General features: G+C 49.9%; 1 protein-coding gene across 6 annotated transcripts in view; it reads right to left on the bottom strand.

Moving 5' to 3' along the window:
- Col6a3 (collagen type VI alpha 3 chain) overlaps positions 1 to 20,561 on the bottom strand; it is an 84,315-nt gene that overhangs the window by 15,325 nt on the left and 48,429 nt on the right. For all 6 annotated transcript variants that reach the window (XM_016007112.3, XM_042259810.2, XM_042259809.2 and 3 more), the window contains 26 exons: positions 19,934 to 20,271; positions 18,702 to 18,780; positions 17,493 to 17,641; positions 16,307 to 16,399; positions 15,733 to 15,786; positions 14,805 to 14,876; positions 14,137 to 14,163; positions 13,990 to 14,034; positions 13,821 to 13,874; positions 12,883 to 12,945; positions 12,277 to 12,342; positions 11,950 to 12,003; positions 9,546 to 9,581; positions 8,998 to 9,060; positions 8,240 to 8,302; positions 7,935 to 7,997; positions 6,735 to 6,797; positions 5,945 to 5,995; positions 5,767 to 5,802; positions 5,259 to 5,321; positions 4,229 to 4,291; positions 2,645 to 2,677; positions 2,522 to 2,558; positions 2,405 to 2,416; positions 1,823 to 2,316; positions 246 to 342 (listed from right to left, as the gene is read on the bottom strand). In XM_016007112.3, the coding sequence (XP_015862598.1) occupies positions 246 to 342; positions 1,823 to 2,316; positions 2,405 to 2,416; positions 2,522 to 2,558; positions 2,645 to 2,677; positions 4,229 to 4,291; positions 5,259 to 5,321; positions 5,767 to 5,802; positions 5,945 to 5,995; positions 6,735 to 6,797; positions 7,935 to 7,997; positions 8,240 to 8,302; positions 8,998 to 9,060; positions 9,546 to 9,581; positions 11,950 to 12,003; positions 12,277 to 12,342; positions 12,883 to 12,945; positions 13,821 to 13,874; positions 13,990 to 14,034; positions 14,137 to 14,163; positions 14,805 to 14,876; positions 15,733 to 15,786; positions 16,307 to 16,399; positions 17,493 to 17,641; positions 18,702 to 18,780; positions 19,934 to 20,271 (2,268 nt within the window). The remainder of the gene's footprint in view (positions 1 to 245; positions 343 to 1,822; positions 2,317 to 2,404; positions 2,417 to 2,521; positions 2,559 to 2,644; positions 2,678 to 4,228; positions 4,292 to 5,258; positions 5,322 to 5,766; positions 5,803 to 5,944; positions 5,996 to 6,734; positions 6,798 to 7,934; positions 7,998 to 8,239; positions 8,303 to 8,997; positions 9,061 to 9,545; positions 9,582 to 11,949; positions 12,004 to 12,276; positions 12,343 to 12,882; positions 12,946 to 13,820; positions 13,875 to 13,989; positions 14,035 to 14,136; positions 14,164 to 14,804; positions 14,877 to 15,732; positions 15,787 to 16,306; positions 16,400 to 17,492; positions 17,642 to 18,701; positions 18,781 to 19,933; positions 20,272 to 20,561) is intronic.

Raw genomic sequence — 20,561 nt, forward strand, 5'->3', positions numbered from 1 at the left:
AACACTCCTGTCACTTGCTACCCCTTAAAGAAATATCTTCTAAGAATACTTTTGAGCCAAATATGTAGGCTCTAGATTCCAAGATGAGAACATCCTTGCATGGCCTTTACATTAGTAAATACAATGAGCCTTGAATCTTAACTGAACTAAGCTCAACACCATTGCTCTCCATTCAAACGTCCCTCTGTCGTCATAACTTTAGTGGCTGTGACTGGTCAGATCCCAGGCCCAGATGAACAGCTTACCCAAGCAAACATGGCAGGTGAGGACGTTCTTCAGGAAGTCTTTGAGGTCCCCCCTTGCAGGCAGAACCAGGGCATGTCCCACTGCTGTGTTATTGATCTAGTTTAGACAAGGAGAGATGTTGGCATGGACACACACACATATGGAGTCATTATGCAAATGGGGAGTGGTAACAGGACAAAACCAATGAGACAACTTCCCCTTGGCACAGCACATTATCATTTGGACTGTGGGTGCTTAGATGATTGATTAGGCACCAAGTAAAGGGTCAGGTACATCCCTGATAGACAGTGGGGGCTAAAATATTATGGTGGTGGCTTTAGCAGTGGCAGAAGCTAGCAAACACTGGTCCATCCTTTCCCTGTTCCCACTCCAGTTTAGATAGTGACAAGAAAAAAGAATATCACTCCCAGATGAAAAGGTCCTGCCTATCATAGCAATAGGCATGTGGCATCCATGTAATGAATAACTGATGTGAATGAGTGAGGGAATTCCCGTCTGATCTATAGAAACCATAGGAATCTCATGTGCATCCGAGTCACTCAGCTCACGCAAAATTAGATGAAAAAAATGTTTCCTCATAAGAACTCATGGCCAGAAACCCAGTTCCATGGCCAGGAATTCAGTTTAATACTGAATTCCAAACACAGTGTCTGACCCCAAACCAGCCTAGTTTGGCAGAATAAACACCGAGGGATGGTGGTACTGATGGAACCGTAGCTTGCTAACACAGAGAGTGGTGATCCCCACTGGCAAGACACAAGAGCCCACATCACCCAGGGTCACCTCACAAGAGAGAAACCCAAGACACAGAGAGGGGTAATGTGCCATGGCTATAAGGCAATGAGGACTAAGGACACCTAATTCTGGTCAGGGGCTCCTATCCTCTGTATCTATTATCCATGTGTCTTGACTAGTATTACTAGAAGTGGTCCTGAATAAACACTACTGGTCAGTTACAACTAAACACACAAGTGAGAACAATATGTGTCTTCTCCATAGGCTATCCTAGGGGCCTAGCTAAGGAAAGGTTTTCGCAGTGGTGGAGATCTTGAGGACACTCATATTTTGATGACCTCCTGGGAGGTTGTAGGCCCCATGACCGGCTCTGGCAGAGTCTCCTCCAGAACAGAGTGGAGTGAGCTGTGTCCAGCACATGGGCCTCAGAGTCTGGTGACCCAGCAGCTCCTCTGCACTTGAGGCCCTCACTAACTCTAAGATCTTCTTAACCACGGGGTGGGAGTGAAAGCATAAAGCTTAGCAATGTGTTATAGGAAGCAAATGCCCAGGACAGGGTCATGAAACTCGAACTGAGCCACATGGCAGAGCCTTGCTCCCTCGCTAGAACTATGAGCATGGATGATGGGACCTGGAGAGAGCAAGTTGCAGTCCTCTGGATGCTGGTCCGGTGCTGATGCTGCAGGCTGCTCTAGACACCTCCCAGGAGATCTCAATTGGCCCAGCCCCTCTAGGACCTTTTAGAAGCCATAGAACACAAATCCTTCATGGAAAGCACGGCATTCCAGAGAACCTTCTCGGGAATGAGAGGGAGGGGCGCCCCAAAGTACCAAGCACAGACCTGCAAAGCGTTGATGAGCTGTCGGTCCTCCTGGCTGGTAAGGAACAAGGGTGTGATCCCCGCATCCGAAAGCTTGAGCACAGCCTCTCGGAGCTGGGGGGATGCTCTCGTGGGCTTATTGCTGAAGAAAACGGCCACTTTTCTCATCAGGAATCCACTCCTCACACGTTTAAACGTGTTCCTGGCCACGAACGACATCGCAGTCTCCAGGCTCTGTTGCTTCGACGTCAAGGCCACTTGGAGATTCTGAATACTGTCTAACAGGGCAGACTTCTTCTTGGAGTCAGCAAATCGGATCTCCGTGGTCACTTCATTGTTATAGGTGACCACAGCCACTCGGGCACCCCTCGGACAGTTGCTCTCGGCGATGGTCAGATCTCCCACAATGCTCAGGAGCACCTCTCGCATCCGGCTGAAGGTGTCCTGAGTGACCCCCTCAGAGGTGTCCAGGGCAAAGGCAAGTTCTGTTGGGAATACAGGGCACTCCAGGGGCCCTGTGGAAAATGGGGTTTTCAGAGATAGGCTATACTCACACAAAGGAGCCTCTTCTCCTCAGAAGAATGTGAAATTACCAGTACTCACCATAGCAACAAGCTAGAAAGGAAACAGAGAAGAAAAGATGAAAGCCAGGTCAGTCAGGTGAGAACGGCAAGTGTGAAAACATGATGTGCCATAGGCAACGGAAGAGCGAATACTTACGGCATTTGTCTTTGATGTTTTGGATGAGGGCGCATTGCTTTGAAGGGAAACGAGAGTATTAGAGAGAGCAGGTAACAGGTGAGTCGGACAACAAACAGTTCACTCGGAACACTCACTACTTACATCCACAGAGTCGCCTCGGTTGCCCTTGTGACCCTGTAAAACCAAACAAGGTCAGTCTGAGAGAGGAAGCAGATGTGTGCGGTGTGGAATGAGAGAAGGGGACGGGAGAGCAGGGGTGAGCACGATCGAGTCATGACATGTACACATACGGAAACGGCAGAGTATAAGGAATTACAGCAGCCTGTACAGTGGCTGTGTGCTAAGAATTATAATAACAAGAAAAATAAAAACAAAAGGTCAGTCTAGTCATAGGAACATGATGGGAAGCCATAGAAACTGCATAACCCTGAACTTTCACAACCCTCTGTCTAAATTAGATTCCATTATTTGAACAGAAGAAAGACACTCTGGAAGACAAAGCGTTCTCCCTAGGCAGTGAGCTGGCTTTGAAGAGGCACCCTCACACCTGGAAGCTCACTGTCCATCCACGTAACTCATGAATCTAACCACAACCACTGAGGCCCCTTTCAACTGTTCTCGGAAACCAACCCAGCTTCTCCTGAGAACACAGCTTCCTCCAGTATGCACATTCTGCACAAACCGTTCCCTGAAGAAGTGAAGGTGAGGAATCACCACATTGTCCCCTCATGCCAAAATTCTCCCATCTCTGTGGGATTCTACCCTTAGGCTCTTGGGCCAGACTCTCAACTGCCCCTGTGTCTTGTCCCCATGTTTTGTCAACCTGAGGGTCAAGCTTTGCGGGCTACTTGGCCGTCTTTCCCTGAAGCAGTTTCTCTTGGCTATTAACCTGAAACAGCTGTGAGTCACCCTATTAAGTGTGTCCGTCCTCAGTCTTGCACCCATCACATCCACAGGCTCAGCCTTCTTCCCTTAGCTTCAAGCAACCCAGCCCCTCAAATTTTCCCTCTAGGAGAGCTTGGCTAGCTCTTGCCTGTTCTTCCCTGAACCTCGTGCGTTTCAATAGAGGGACAAACCAAACAGGGAAACAGTGGTATCAGTCACAAAGGTTCCTCCTGGGCCCTGGAGAAAGCATGACCCATGGGTTCCAAACAATGAGTCAGTGGCTCCCTTGGGAATTTATAGACAAAGGAAGTGCTCCCCAAACCCAGATTTGGCCTAGTTGGGCAATTTCTTCAAGATACAAACAAATGTACTGCATCTTGCTCTCTCTGAACAAACCTTTAGTGAGAAATCATAAAGGCCATTATTATAATATTCCCTGGACCACAGGGTGGCATAAAAAACAAATTTATAACTCAGTGGTAGAGTGCTTGCCTGGCATGAATAGGGCCTTGGGTTCAATTCCCAGTACCACAAAAAAAGTTATTTGCTTTCTTATTTATGTTTCTGGGGACAAAATCCAGGATCTTGTTCACGACAGGCACGTGCTCTGCCATTGAGATCCATTCCCGGCCTCCAGGAAACATTTTTCAAATTGTATTATTTCAAATGCACTTCCCTCCGTCATGGCATCAGAGGGGAAGCAGTTTAATAAACAGACAGTCACACAAGTGCAGGGGACTTTTTTGAGGCGAGAAGATGATGGGAAGTTTTCAGAGATCAGATGCACCAGTCACCCTTCCTTCCACGGAATGATTTGTTAGGACATAGGTGGGTACTTACAGCTGGCCCTGGGTAGCCAGGGTCTCCCTTCTGTCCAACTATCCCTGGAGGTCCTGAATTTCCCTAGAGGAGTAGAAGATGGAACAGTCTTAGCTCATGTAGGTGGGAGGGTGGGGGGAGAGAACTATTCCAGCCCTCCCCTCCCCTGTGAGAAGTCTCTCACTTCAGCAGGGCTGATTGTCTCCAAACTTAGGGGTAGAGGACAAATGACCCCAAAGAGTTTCCAGGAGCCTCCACACTGTACACTCTGGCAGGCTTGAGTAGGACATCTGTCTTTCCCAAACCATCACTAAAATTCCTGAGTGTCCAAGAGAATTAGATAACTGTTCACGAACACCAGTAGCCTGTTGTTTCAAAATGATCTAGATTGACTGTTTTTACTGGTCACATTAACTGGGTAGTTATTGTTATTAACTATATTTCAGGCTAAAAAAACTGTTAGTAGCTTATATCTATAGCTGGACCACAAATTGAGATTCTATCCAATATTAGGAGGGTAGGTGAATGATCACTGAAGAGAGAAATCCAGAGGCATTAGTGGCTTAAGTGAGAGGTGTCTCTGAAACCAGGGAATGAGGAGCCCACAGTCCAGGCATGGCTCACCTGAGATGCTATAGGCTTCCTGACCAGCCCACTCCCACTCCCCCCCCACCCCCGCATTAAGCCCTGCTCCCTCACTGAACAAACATGGCCAGATGGGACTATGAAGACTGACACCATCCAGCCTGGGACCTAAGTCTCCCTGGCACCATGCTGGGGTAACCTGTGGGCTAGTGACTTTTGAGACACGCTATAGAAAGGGCTGTCAGGGCCTCCCCCAACGGGGGGCATGGCTGAAGGAGGCCCGCGCAGAAAACGGCTATGATGGGCCATGAGGACATTGGTTTGAAACCTGGAATTCCCTTCTACTGCCTGGCCTGTCACTGATCGGGCTGAGAAAGAAGAGAGCGGTATTTTAAAGGCTCAACATCCCATCCTGTTGCCATGAGCCTGCTCATTTCCACCCGCAGCAAGGTGTGGGCAAACTTACCCTTCGGCCTCTGATACCTTTGGGTCCTGGTGGTCCATCTGCCCCTGGCTCACCAGGGGTTCCCTGGGAAGAGAGCCAAGAAATGACATGTCAAGGTCTGCAACAGAAGGGCCTGCTGAGGGTCCCTGGGGCAGGATTCCAACAGGGCATCTGGACCATACTTTCCAAATAGTTCACAGGTCCACTTCTACAAACGGCTCCAGTGCATTGGTGTCATGTGAAGAAAGCCTAAATTTAGTCCATCACTGGTGTTCCTGCCGCATGGGTTACGGCATTTACAGGTCCCCGATTCTTCCACTGTCCACATAATCTCAGGCACCATGGACAATGAGCACGGCCCCCTCCACCCATACAACAGGGAGCATCTTAGAGAGTCAGAGACTTTCCCAGTGTGGCCCTGTCCTGAGGGGCTGACGCAGGCTGAAGTTGAGATATTCTGATTTCAGCTCGTGGGAAACGCCAGGCTTCTCCAGAAGCAGCACTGTGCTCCATCACCCAGGGCACTCACCTTTGGTCCTGGATAGCCAGGGAATCCTCTTTCTCCCTGTAAAAGACAATAAATGCCTCAGTATCAGGTCCCAACTTACAGCCATCTAAAATCAATCTTGATATAAGATGTGAGAAGCCATCTTGGTGACTCTCAACAGCAGGGCTTTGTTTCCTCAGAAGCTTCAGCAGATACATACTTTTTTGCCTCTCCGTCCTTCGCTGCCAATCCCGTCTCTCCCATCGTCTCCCTAAGGGGAACAGAGAGAATGTTACCGCAAGCCATTGCATCAGGCACCTCACAGCCACCATGTCACACTGTCCCCCACCCTCAGCAGAGGGTGAGGGCGTGAATGTTTTCAGACCACAAGACAAGAGAAGGAAGTCTTCCCATCTCTGTGCCCTCCTCCACAGGTGTGAGCAAGGTCGTGTCCACAGAGATGCTCAGGTCTACGTGACCATTTATCTGTGAGGCTTCTTCAAAACAGGAACGCTGACCTTGACCTCTCAGACTTCCTGAGTCTTGTGAGCTTAGGTCTTACTCTCCAATCACCAAGCCCTTCATGTCCTAGCCTGTCACCCATTCCAGACACCCTCCTCCAAACACCTGGCTTCTCTATCCCCAGGCCTGTGCCCACCATCATGCAACACATTCAGAGTGAACACTGCTAATCACTCCACAAGAAGAACATGTTGGAAAGACGTATCGATACTTTAAAGCTTGAGATTATAATCATCTGCTGGCTGGCACTTTCACAGAGTCTTCAGAAAGAGTGGTTGTTTTAGAGAAACCGCCAATAGCCTATAGATTTTTTTTCATCCATAAAGCTGCCAATGAAACAAACCCCACTTTGAGATGAGCAGCTTTCACAATTTTCAACTGTATCCCCAATAACTCAAGCAGGGAGCCACAAGCCCCTCTGGGTCCCGGCTTTCTGCACCTGTCCTCGAGATTAGTGAGTCCTGCGGGGCACTGGGTGGTGGCCTTACCGTCTCCCCACGGGGTCCACGGTTCCCGACGCCTCCCTTCGGCCCTGGCTCTCCTGGCTCACCCTACACAGGGAAAGAAAGGATGACACACTGAGTGGAGGCTGGCTCATGTTTCACCTTTTAGGTTTCCACGAAGTCGATTTTTTAATTGTAATAAGTCAGGCACAGCAAGACAAGTACCACATCGGCCTCACGCATGAAGCGGCAAAGGCTGGCGTCATGATAGAGTGGAGACCCATGGTCAGTAGGGATGGAGGAGCGGGGGCCAGAGCACAAATGAGTAATAGGTACCAGCATGCAGTGAGGCAGGAGGGGAATGTTCCAGTGGGTACTGTGGGGTGGCTATGGTTCATAACAATTAATTACGTATTTCACCAGAAGAGTTTCAAGGGTCCCAAGACAAAGAAATGACCGTTTCTCTGACCTTATCATTCTATGTATGTATGAAATTATCACATTGTGCCCTATAAACAGGTACTGTCACATACACAGTTTTAAAATGCTAAGCACGGGGGGCTGGTGAGAAGGCTCAGGAAGTGTTTTTGCTACCAAGCCTGACAACCTGGGTTCAAACCCTGAATTCCATGTGGAGAATCAAGAAAACCAAATCCCGCCAAACTGTCCAATGACTTCCACATACCCACTGTGGTGTGTACACAGCCACATACATGACAGACAGACAGACAGATAGACAAACAGACAGACGGACGAACAGACGGAGGGATGAATGGATGGATTAAAATTTTCAATAAAAAAACAAAATACTGACTATACTTTTTTTTCCATGATCGCACTATATAGACTAGGCTGACCTGACACTTAAAGCAATCCTCCTGTCCCACATTCCAACCAAGTACTAAGATTATAGGCACAGCCACCACAAGTGGCTATGTAACTACCTTTTTTTTCCATTTTTTGGGGGGTGTTTTGAGACCTCTATATAGTCCTGGCTGTCCTAGAACTCACTATTTAGACCAAGCTGGTCTCCAATTCACAGAGCTTCACCTGCCTCTGCCTCCTGAGTGCTGGGATTAAGGATGTGCCCCACCACTAATTGTAACATTCAGAGGGTGTTTGTGACCACTGACGCACAGGGGGTCAGGCTGAAGGGGAAGGGGGGGCAGGCAGCAGGGAGGTGGCAGCATCCAGTTCAGCACAGGCCTCTGTCCTTAGGCAAGCACTACTGTTCTCCAGACAAACCTTCCTCCCCAGGGGACCAGTTCTGCCACGGTCTCCAGGCGCCCCAGCTGTACCTCCACTTCCCTGTAAGGCAAGAGAGGGGTGTACATTGAAGCAACAATGTCCAGACCGAGGATCCTGGCTGTCCCCTGTCAGAGGTCATGGCCTGTCTCACCCACAAATCCCAAGCACTCGGTGATATTCAGCGCTATCCACTCAAGCCCACCGAATCACAGAGCGGCTCCTGCCGAGTCCACACTGTCAGCTACTCCGGCATCAGCTCCACCAGCCAACACCCACTCCGGCTGTCACACTCAGAGGCTTACCCGAGGTCCAGGGATTCCTTGTTCTCCAATCAGGCCTGGGGGACCAACGGGACCAGGGGGACCCTGGGAAGTGAAAGGCCATGTCACAGGTGAGTGCTGTTGAGCTGAGCCTATGAAATCCTACGACTTCTAGGTAACCAAAGAGTGGTAACAACCCAAATGCCAAGCAACCAGTGAATGGAAAAACCGTTCTTCATTCATGTGGTGGAATACTTTCAGCCATTGAAGGGAGTAAAATTCTGGTATGTGCTAGAACATGTCTGGAGTTCCAGAAAACTGTATTAAGTGAAAGCAGCCAAACATAAAAATCCACCTATCAAGTCCAGATAGGCAAAACCATAACCACCCGTGTTAGCCAGAGGTAGAGGGGATCAGGGTGTGGGAGGCAATAAAGGTGGGGGGCAACGGGGATGGAGGGGGTAGGGTAGAAGGAGACAGCAGTTAGGGCGACAGTGGTGGGGGTCTATAAGGGTGAAGGGACATGGGTGGGGATGACAAAGGTGGAGGGTAACAGGTGGGGTCGACAGGGTAGGGGGCAACAATGGCAGAGAGCAATACGGAGGGGTGAGGGTGCAATGGCTCCCTTGGGGTTGGTAAAATGTTTAAAAATTCTCACACAACACGATGAATGCTCTAAGTGCTGTGGAACTGTTAGTAAAGGTCAAATCTGGGTCACGTGACCATCACCTCAACTTAAAACAAAAGGACAAGGGTCTCCGGGGAATACTACAAGGCACGTGTCATGCCAGGGTACTGACCTGTGAGCCTCTGGTACCCTGCTCTCCCTCGAAGCCTGGCTGGCCAGGACCGCCCCTGTTGCCCTTGGAGACAAGACAAGCAGGTCAATAACCCTAGCTCTGTGTTCCGGGCTGAGGAAAGGGGACAGATGGCTGGTGACAGGAGGGGCAAGAACCTGCTCTCGGGGGCGGTAGCTGTCCCTCTGAGCCTACACAATTGTCTCTTGCCTGTTCCACAGGGCGGCTTTGAGAAATAAGGATAATTTGGACTTAGTCCTCTCTGGCACCAGCAAGAAGGCCAGATACGTGGGCAGGCCTGGCAGAGGGCTACCCAGAACTCCACCTGTCAGCCATCTTCCTTCCTTCCACCCCCTCCCCCTCTGAAATCACATGAAACACCTTCTACTGGAGAAGAGGCTGAGTTTGAGAAATGATGGAGAAGGCCGAGGTTTTGTACGCTGTCGGCCAGGGAAAATATCTTAATCCCTAGGCTGACTGTGTCCCGGATTCTCCTGGGAAGCTGGGTGACCGAGAGACAAGAGTCATGCCAATCCAGCCCAGTGGCTCACCTTAGCTCCTGCAGGTCCCCTTCGGCCAAAGCCCCCCTGTGGGAAGAAGCCATATGACTTTGAGGAGGCGATGGGGGAATGCTGAGTCCTAACACACATATCCACCCATTGTAGAGCAAACTCCTTGCCAGAAACTAGCCCGTCTGTCTAGGAGGCTGGTGAGCTCACACCGAGACCTTCCTGCCTTCTTTCCTCCCCCATCGCCAACAGGTTCTACTTCTATGCTATGCCTGCTTGTTACTCCAGTGGAAGTTTGGGAATGACTCCTGACCTGCCAAGGAAAATAATGGCTTCTGGCTGCAGAACCCCAGCCAGTTCCCAGAGAAGAATGAGAAGCAAGAATTCCAACCTTCCTATTGCGCTAACTTAGCAGAGCTGGGATGCTTCCCTGTGGTAGAGAGAGTCCTGGGTTCTCAACCCTCCCGGCCAAATATAACAAGATCAACCCCAGTACACACACGTGGACCTGAGAGTTGGGCTTATGTCTTGGCAGCTTCTCCCTGGGTGTTCCAGAGGTGAGCCTTAGTTTCAAAATATGTGGGCTCACTGCAGAAGGACCCAGGGACTCCCCACCTTGAGACTGCTCCAGTGGAGAGCTGGGAGAAGGGATCTGTGGGTGTGCCAGGCTATCTGGGCAAGGCCAGCGGCTTTGTCAACGTAGAAGCCACATTCCCCACCCCAGGGTGGTCAGCCCAGGAATGCACAGTAGCTACTCCTCAGCCTCCACAGTGCTGTTCTCCCGCCTTGGGTCAGTGTGACTGTGAGGGCCACTCCTGTCCTGCATAGAGTAGCAATCCAGACCCACTCCTTCCTAAGGAACATCCATCAGACTCAGTGTTTTATTGCTTAATGGAAGTCTGCAGAGGCCAGAGGAGGCAGCCAAGGAGTGCCCTGACCCCGAGGAGCCCATCTTGGTCTGTGTTTGGCAGAGCAGACTCCTCAGGGAAGGAGACAGAAGGCATGTCTGTTGCTCCTCACCCTGAGGCAAATTTACTGTGTTCCATCCCTTGGCACTTAGTGAGGCCCTACATTGAGACTAAAAGAGGCCCTGAGTTCCAACAGGAGTTTCTGCCTCCCGCCCATAGTGAACATGACCATACACCCCACACACCCTCCCCTCCCACCCCCCCACCCCGCACTGGACTTTCAGCCCTGTCCTAAAATTGTTTTGAGAGCTGGGTTAAAACAGCTGGTGACAGCAGCCCTTGTCTCCGTGTGACTCAACCATATTAACCCCCCACCACACCCAGACTTTTACCTACAAACTCAAGTTCACAAGCCCGTATGGTAAGCATTTGGCAGACTGAGCTAGCTCTCCCGTCTAATGTCCAAACTTTTTAAGATAACAATTTAAGTTTGGTTTTAGGAACTTAGAAGCCCTTGAATGCGAGGGTGTCACCACTCTGGGAAGCCCTATGCCTCAGAAACTCACTGTGACTGCCAACTGCTGGGCCCAGCTCTGCTGGGGAGCCTGTCCTGAGCTGCCCAGCCGCCCCACCACCACCACTAACTTCCTGCACTCCCTGAGGACTGTGACCTCCTGGCCACTTCTTCCTCCTCAGGTGGGACTCCTCTTCTCCCAGCTACAGGGACCTGGCTTTCTGCTTGCCTGGGCCCGGGAAGCTTTCAATGGGCTTCATAACAGTCATGGCTTCACCTTGGCTTCCACCTTTCTTCCGTGCCTAAGTGTGCAATGAGTCGTTCAACGACATACATTCCAGAAATGTATCGAAAATACAACGTGCTAAACCACAATGAACCTAGTTTCCTTATGTGAGTGGCACCAAGAAAGAACAAAAAAACAAAACAAACAAAAAAACCAAGCAATTATACAAGCAACGAGTGTCTGCTTCAGCCTTCTCCCCCCTCTGCCCTCAGCAGCCAGCATCAACTCTTAGGATGAGAACAGCAAAGACCTTTTTCTTTTTTCTTTTCTTTTTTCTTTTTTTTTTGTGTGTGGGATTATTTAGCGTTCTCTTTGAAAGGAAAGAACAAAGGACTGATAACAGAGGAAATGAAGAATAAAAATTTTTTCTATAAGCAACAAATTTGGTGTAAAGATCCACATCTTGCCCTCTGCCTTCCCCATGGGAACACAAGCATGAAGCATGCTAGCTATGCTCTGTGAAGGCCCTAGACTGTGCTCTGGGGCCTCCCTGACACCTCCAGAACTGTGAGCCAAGCAACGTTAAATCAAAAGCCAAAAGCTACTCATTTGAAATTGATGCTAATTGTCTTATTTTGGGTGCTGTGTCTGTACAGCATAAAATACAGATGGTTTCTGGAATGGCTCTATCTCCTCCTCCTCCAGTCAGGAGCTGCTCCGTATCAGAACACCAGACACCAGGCACCAATCTCTTGCCACTGAGCAGCCTGGCAGGACACAGCATCCTAAGATACTCACATCCTTCCCGGGGTCTCCTGGCCTTCCTGGGACGCCGTCTCTGCCTGGGAGACCCTGGTGTGGGGAGAAAAAAACAGCCTGAGATTCTCACCTGCAGAGAACATTACCCGCCCCCCAGAGAATGTTGCTGGAGATACATGGGGGGGTCTATTCCCAGGGTGCGGGTCTGTCTACAGGAGGACAGAGATCCGAACACTCTTGAGGGACAGTGCTGCTGGTCTCACAGACTCTGCAGTTCATGGGAGCTGTAGTTGGTGAGGTGTGATTGACACACGAGTCAGTTTTCTGCCTTGAGCACAGAGGGTCTCTGGGTATGGATCACTGTACCATGGGGCCGATGTCACCCGTCTCTCCTTTGGGTCCTCTCTGCTGGCTGTCCCGTCCTGAGTCACCCTGAAAATGACATGGGTTGGGGAATGAGCCCCATAGGAGGAAAGCTGCAGCCACTGGAATTCTTAGTAGCGGTGAAGGGAAGGTTCTCAAAACAGTGCTCCGAGCTACATCCTGCCCAGCTAAGGGCCAGAGCCTAACCGTGGCCCTGACTGGGTGACCTAAGTCCTTCCTACTGAGAACATTCAGCCTCACTTTCCATCCTCTCCCACCGAGGCAGGTGACCTGCAGACCAGGCCATCTCAGCAGTGGCCTTTGGCTTAAAGGGTTTCCAAACCACGAACTACAAAGAGCTGCATAGGTTCACTTTTTAAGGCGAGTGCCAAGTGTCCCAGAGGGCATTCCCAGACACACATCTACCAAGTGGCACGCAAACGTTTGTTGTACTGGAAACAAATCAACTCCACTGAACCCCCCCCCCAAATTGAAAGGATACATTTCATATTTTATCAGCACATTTTAAAGCAATTTCAAAACGTAAGTCACTCCTTTCTTCTCCCATAGCCTCCCCCCATGAAATCCACAAGAGAGGATCTTCCTTACCGGGTCACCGCGAATGCCAACGTCTCCTCTCTCTCCCTTCTCTCCTTTGGGTCCTTTGTCGCCCTAAATCAGTCACACATAGGAAGTGAAAAACTAGACATTTCCGGTGGAATCTTTTGACAGGTGTTTTATCGAGTGTTTGAGATTTATGACATGATGCTGTGAGTTATATACAGGTGTGAGATGGTTGCTATGGTGAGGAAAAACGATTGTATCTATTGTCCCACTCAATTGCTTTGTTTCTGTGATCAAAGCAGCTGATGTCTCCTATTCCGACTGGAATCTTAATACAGCAGTTTTTATTAATTATAACCTTCATGACATATATTAGAACTCTAGATCATTCATCAAAATTACATTCCCCCTTTTGTAAGTCTCATGATAACACCTGTTGCCATTTCCCACTTAGCATGAAGCTGGGGAAAAAAACCACTTCTTTTCTAAAATAAATTTTCTTTTCAAGTATGTATATGTGTCTGTGTGTATGTGGATCCAAGTGCAGTGTCTGCAGAGGCCAGAAGGGGGCATCATATCCCCTGGAGTGGAAGTTACAAGCAGTGATGAAACATCCAAGCTGAGTGCTAGGAACTGAACTGGGGTCCTCTGTGAGACCAGTATATGTTTTTAACCACTGAGCCATCTCTTCAGCTCCCAAATCACATCAAAACATTTCTGATGTGTTTGGCTAGTCCACAAATGGTTCCTGGGGTGCCACTCAGTGCCAGGCATTGGGAATCCATTTATAGCAGAACAAACTCTGTCTCCACCCTGTAGAACATGCTTTCAAACAAGGAAATAGCATTTAGGGTGTAACAGCTGAGAGGGGACATCACTCATACATCTACACACAAACCCATGGAAAGAATATTAACTGGTCCCTGGAGACGGTCTTATATTTTCCCCTGCCCCTGGGAACAGTGAGATAAAAGTATACCTACCCTTCTTCCAGGACTCCCCTGTTCTCCAGATGAACCCGGTAACCCCTTGTCTCCCTGTAAAGACAATGAGAGTGGGTCACACGATGTGACAGCTCCTCCAGACTCAGCTGCTGGTAACTGGGACCTCAGGAATAGAAGCAGTTGGGACTTGGGAAGTAAAGTCACCCACCTCTTCACCATCCAGACCATCCAAGCCAATTTCTCCCAGTTCACCCTGAGAAGAGAGACACAGACAGTGAGTGGAATGAGTTATCCCAGCAAGGGAAAATAAGAATGTACTGGGGGCATTCGCATTAAAGCAAACAAACTTTAGTACCTTCTCTCCTGGGAATCCTCGAGAACCCTGGAAGGTAAGGGAACAAAGGAAACGTGAGTGAATCAGGGCCAGTCCCTCAGGACAGATGCCAAAAGATGCTCCCCCACCCCGGCCTGTGTCTGAAAGGCCCTGGCTCTGAGGGTTCTACATTAAACATGTATTCTGGCTTCCTCTCTCACCACCAAGTGAGGTGCTATAAAGTGAATGTGCCTGGAGGTGAACACTTGGGTGGTCTTCATCTCTGGAACGGAGAGGGAAATCCGAAGACAGAAGAGCAGCTTCATAACTGGCAGTAAGCTGGCCCTCCCCTTCCACCCTGCTCCCCATGTCGGCAAGCAGCCACCCCTGGAATCCCATGCAATTCATGGCTGCACCTCTTCCCCTGGCTCCTCCCAGCCAGCCTGTGGCACCTCGTGACTGGCTCCTGGCTGCTTAATGTTTCCACAGGAAATTATTTCTCTGCTCAGGCTGCTTTCCAGCCATAGTCTCTGCTCTGGACTCCTGACCCACCCACTGCAGAGCTACCCTCAGTAAGAGACCCTGGCTGCTGCGCACTAAGAATGGAGAAACCCGGGCCCGCAACCCTCCCTCCCCAAGGCACACAGAGAGGTCGGATCCTCCCTGCATGCACGGTCCTGCCTCTCCTACACCCCGGATCCATACTGTACCTTGACTCCTCTCTGGCCTGGGCAGCCCTGGAAACCTTGTGTACCATTCACACCAGGTGGACCTCGCTCACCCTGCAAAGAAAACAAAGGCATGTTGCACGCTGGCATCCCTTGTCTGGTGGCTCTTCTAACTCGGTCTCCGAGAATGGCATGCAGCATGGAGAGGGTGTCACTGGAACCAGGCTATGTGTGCCAACATCTCCAGTCCCCTAGCTCCTGGCTGAGCAAGAACTCACAACTTTATGTGGGGAATAAACTCTGGGATGGTAGCAGCACCCAGGGGCTACTGCCTGACTGGCTGAATGTCAGTGACCCTGACACCCAGTATGGGTGCTGGGTCCCATAGAAGTTCTCTCCCCTGACCATTCCTCTGTATTGTCATGGTTCCCAGCTGTCCCATGACAACAGAGTCAACACTGACTCCCTTATCTAAACTGGACACCTGGAGGTCTCTTACTCTCCCGGGAGCCCCTCCATCCCATATCCCAGAGATGGGCCTTGTTCTGGGGTCCCAAAGCCTCTCAGACTTGTCAAAGTCTTGCTACATAATAGCTCAGGCTGCCCATCACCCCCCTGCCTCGGCCTCTCAGAACCTGGGATTAGGGGTGCTTACACTAATTTCTGCTCATATTCACTTAAGTGGACACTGGGCACACCATACTTGGAGGCCCCCTGCCTAACCTTTCTCCACTCTGAAATAGATCAAGTCTCCACCTGCATGCCACATCCACAATTATGACGTTCAAAGAACCTCATTGCTCATAGCATGGAAATGCAAGGAAAACGGTTAACTAGGTTAGGAAATCATTTTTTCTCCTAATGAGAAAGGCCCTGGCCGCCAGACAGATTACAAACTCCACTGTTCGGCCCCCACTTGGGAAGAACTAGAGGCGGTAAAAACTTGACGGAAAGGGTAGCTTTTACTCACGGGTCCACCTTCGTCACCAGGATAGCCTCGGTAGCCGTCTTCCCCGGAGATGCCCTGAAATAAAAGCACATGAGTCCCCATGTCACCTATGTTCTGTATAAAGCACCTCATCGGTCCCTCCACTGGGTGGGGCTGTTCTGAAACTCAGCGGGGCACTAAGGCAGTAGGCGTTGGCCAGAGCTGAGTGCTGCTATTCGGTGATAAACCTTTCCATCAGGATCGTTCAGGCTCTTCCTTTACCAAGAGAGCTGGTGGCACCCCCTCAAGGCAAACGCTAAGGGACCCACTGACCCACATCGTGAGGCTGCCAGTGGATTTGCACGGGTTTTCCCATTGGTTTATGAAGTGACAAATCCAGATGTCCAAGAGCAGGAGGAGGGGAAGGTGGCAGGTGCTTGGGCCTTCTCTGTCACCAGCAAGACACACCCTGGGGATACCGGCCGGAGCCCAGAACTGGCAGTACCACTGGGGCTCTTCTCCCTCTCGTGTCCACACACGACATTGGAGAAGTCACTCAGCTAAGATCGTTGGGGCCTGCAGTCTAGCCTGAGGTGTGACCAGCCCAAGTGTCTACCTTTGGCCCGATGCTGCCGATGGGTCCTCTGTCTCCTCTCTCTCCAGAGCACTTGCATGGAACCCCGCAGCAAGCTTTCTCGGCAATGTTGTCCTGCCAAGAAAAAAAAGAAAGAAAAATAAAGAAGAGAAAACAGAAAGCCACCAAGGGGCTGGTAATAGTCTCAATCTGTGGCACACGCGATGGAGAGACCCAAAGCCACTTCCTCAAAGCCGGCTACTGCTGAGGGCTGAGCTCTTGGCGTGGGGTGGGATGCCATTGTTGGAAGAGAAAAGAGCAACCAACTATGGTAATTCTTATCCACACTGTCCCAGACTAGGCCCAGTTTCCAGAAATTTCCAATACAGATATTCAGGATTTGCATTTTCAGTATAACCTCCACCTGTCTAAACCTCAATTATAAAATCCAACAAATACTTTGAAGCTGGCTGAGGTCAAAGAAGATTCAAAATGAGAAATTCACGGCCTGCCTTCCTCTGAGCCGTGGTCAGACTCGTGGCAATCAGTACTTGCCTGGTGGAGTCCCTGGAGGGTGGGCAGCATGTGGGAACCTGGCCTCTGAGCCACAACCACCACAATGTGGTCACCAGTGTCTGTAACACCACCAGACCCTCTGCGTCCCTCCCCCACCCATCCCCTGACCTTACACATCCTGATGTGTTTACATTGCCATGCACTGAACTAGCTGATCACGCATGTTCTAGGCCATGAGCTCCCTACAGTATTTTTCTGCCCTGTTCTGGTCTGAACCTGCTTCTACCCAATAAAAACAGCCTAATTTCGTGTGACAGAGAGAAGTGGAGAAGAAGAAGGGGCAGAGCTGGTCCCTCCCACTCTTGCAGCACTAGTCCCTATCTGAGAATCACTGACCCCACTCCCCATCCCAGGGGGCAATTGCTCCCACTGAGAGAGGAGCCCAGAAGAGGAGGCAAGGAGAGGACTCTCCCACCAGGGAGTGGTCTCCGTCTCTCTTTCCCTGTATAGTCGTGATTCCATCTTGCAGATAAGGCAGATGCCATATCCAGGTCTCATACAGCAATAAAACAGCTCTCAAGTGAATTCGATGACACACCCAAATACCCTTCCCCCAGTCACCGGGCCATCAAGTCATCCGGCTTTGCTGTCTTGAGACGCCAAAAATCTAAATTAGTGTGTGTGCAAAACTCTAAGAGAAACAAAGACTCACAAGCTGCTCTGCCAGCTCATAATCCAAGTCAAGCAAGTTGAGCCTCAGGGGCCTGTCGTACATGAAGCCCCGCCCAAACTCCAGCTGCTGCGTCAGCCGCTCCAGGTTGGCCACGCGTTCAAGGCCCACCAGGATCAGGGCTCGGACACCTGCGAGAAAAGAACCAGTTAATTAATACACCTCGCCTAGGCATTAGAGAGCCAGATGTCATTTTTCCTGACTCTGGTTTTGCTCAGTTATCCAATTTTTGGGGGGGAGGGGTGTTGTTCAATTTACATTTTGGGGGGGCGGAGAGTGAACACAAGTACCACACATGATGGTCACACACACACACACACACACACACACACACACACACACACACACACACAATTAGTCAATCAATCAATCAATCAATCAAACTTTTTTTAAAGAAAGTATGCTTGGATAGCTCTGCTTCCTTAACATCTTCTAGAGCAGTGACTCTCAACCTGTGGGTCATGACCCTTTGGGGGATCATGTATCAGATATCCAGTATATTAGATAATTATATTGCAATTCATAACAATAGCAAAATTATAGGTATGAGGTAACAACGAAAATAATTCTATGGTGGGGGTCACCATATCATGAGGAACTGTATTAAAGGGTCGCAGCATTAGGAAGACTGAGAACCACTGCTCTAGAGCCTCTGGCTTCGGCAACTGCTTCATCGTCAACAGCGGGACGTTCCAAAGCTCACCTGACCAAGCAAGGCTGCCCATCCAGTCATGGGCAGGTCTGCTTGATAAGAACTTATGTGATTTATTTCACATTAGTTATGTGTATATTAATTTAAGGGATGAATATTGGTTGTGTTATAGTTAGCGGTTTAACTATGAAGCTGTGAGAACTGGAAACTGATAGTGTGGCAGCTTTCTAGTCATCTCCTGCCATCCTTAGCGTATGTGATGGCCTTTAGTGAACTAATACTTGAGCCCTTTTGCAAAGCCTCACTAATTCTGGATAGTCCCCTGGTAAATGTGTCTCTGAAGCAGGGCTAGGACCTGGCACTAAAGCTGTCCCTTGCTCAAAAGTAACTTTAGTACCCTAAGAAGGGCCCAGAGGCAGGGCTAGAGCCTCTGATGGCCCACACCCCAGGACTCCATTGCCAGACCCAGCAAAGTGGCGGGTCTGCCCTGGACAGTGGGAAGGGGCTCACTTCTCACACCGAGGAAGCCTGGGACCCACCTTCTTGCCGGAGTTCCTCTGATGCTCTGTGTAAGTCAGCCAGGTCGCCATCGGCTCCATCCGTGAAGTGAATGACTACCTATAACCAACAGAGGAGTCAAGACTCACCCTACTGACGGAGAGCATGACAGACAGTCGGAAGGGGATGGTGAGTTCAAGTTCCCCATCTACAGCTGAGGGGACTATAGGCCAAGGTCAAGGGCACTGTGCTATCAATGTGTAACATGATATGTGTCTGTGTATGCTCATGTGCGTGTGTGTGTGTGTGTGTGTGTGTGTGTGTGTGTGTGTGTGTGCGCGCGCGCGCGATGGACTAAACTGTGTTGAAATTCTAATTTCTGGTACCTTAAAATGTGACTGTTTTTGCAGACAGGATCTTAAAGAAACAGCTAAGCTGAGTGAGACTGCTGGGTAGCCCCTAATCTAGTCTGACTGGTGACCTCCTAGGAGGAGCCGATTGAGGCACAAGCAGACAGAGGCATGACCCTGTGAGGACCCAAGGAGAAGGCTGCCATTTACAAGTCAAGCTGAGAGGCTTCAGAGAAAAGCAGCCCTGCCCAGGTCTTAACACGAGCCTACCAGCCTCCAACATTGTGAGAAAAAAATTCTTGTGGTTTAAGGCACTGTGCCTGTGGTATTTTGCTTGGCAGCCTCAGCAAACAAATACAGCATGAGTGGTCATAGTGTGTGTGTGTGTGTGTGTGTGTGTGTGTGTGTTATGTGTATGTGTGATATAGTGTGTGTATGTGTGTGAGTGTGTTATGTGTGTTTGTAATGTGGTGAGTGTTTGTATTATGTGTGGTATGGTATATGTGTGTTGTGTGTATGTGCAGTGTGGTGAGTATGTGTGCTATGTGTATGTGTGGTGTGGGGGTATGTATATGGTTTGATGTGAGTGTTTGAGCATGTGTGTATGATGTGTGTGTGTGTGTACAGAGAGAGAATACAAACAGACAGCCTATCTTTAACAAGACTATAATTAAAAGTGGGTCCGTCACAAATCCAAATCTTCCCAGCTGAGTTACTAATTTCTAGGACATTGGGGGCTTAAAGGGCTCTAACAAGACAAAGAAGACACAGGGAATTACGGTCAGTCCATAAGAGAGGAACTCTCCTCACAGGCGCTAACAACCCTGTCCCACCCACTGTGATACACGGCCCAACACTCGGGGTGAGTTTCCAGAAGCCAGAGTTGCGGCTGCACACGGAACTCCCAGCCCTGGGCCACTCACCTTCACACTGTCGGGTGAGGCCTGCCTGAATTTGTTCTGGTACAGCTTCAGGGTGTCAGCTGTGAGGATGTACGGGTGCTGGCTGCGCATGTTGCGAAACTTCTCAAACAGCTCGGGCTGGTACTCGGCAAAGTCAAAGCCCTCCACCGGCCCGGAGGGCGTGTTGGCCACCACCGCCACCCGCACAGTGGGCAGCTGGTTGCCGCTGCAGCTGATCCTTTGCATCTGGCTGATTCGATTCAAGATGGTGTCCACCTTGGACTCGAGTCCCTTCTGACTCACAAATACATTCTGATCTCGAGATCCATCAAACCCCAGGATGACTTCCAGATTACAGGCTGGCAAGGAGAGACGCAGGGAGACAGCAAAATGAGGTCTTGCACGTGGGAACTCAGAGAAGCAACTAGTTCTGACTCCCTCTCACTGTCAGGAAACAAAACCCTGGGCCATTTGAATATGTTTGCTCTTGGTGGAGGGGAGGGGTTGGCTGTTTAGTCACAATGATGTACATTTGGTATGTAAGTCTCTCTCAAGTTGGTGTTTTAAATTGAAAGTACTGTAGAACACAAATGCCCCAACCCAGGCAACTGATCCAATAAACATATAACTGCAAATGAGAGGCAGACCC

This window comes from Peromyscus maniculatus, chromosome 13 (genome assembly GCF_049852395.1).
Source record: "Peromyscus maniculatus bairdii isolate BWxNUB_F1_BW_parent chromosome 13, HU_Pman_BW_mat_3.1, whole genome shotgun sequence".
Classification (NCBI taxonomy): Eukaryota; Metazoa; Chordata; class Mammalia; order Rodentia; family Cricetidae; genus Peromyscus; species Peromyscus maniculatus.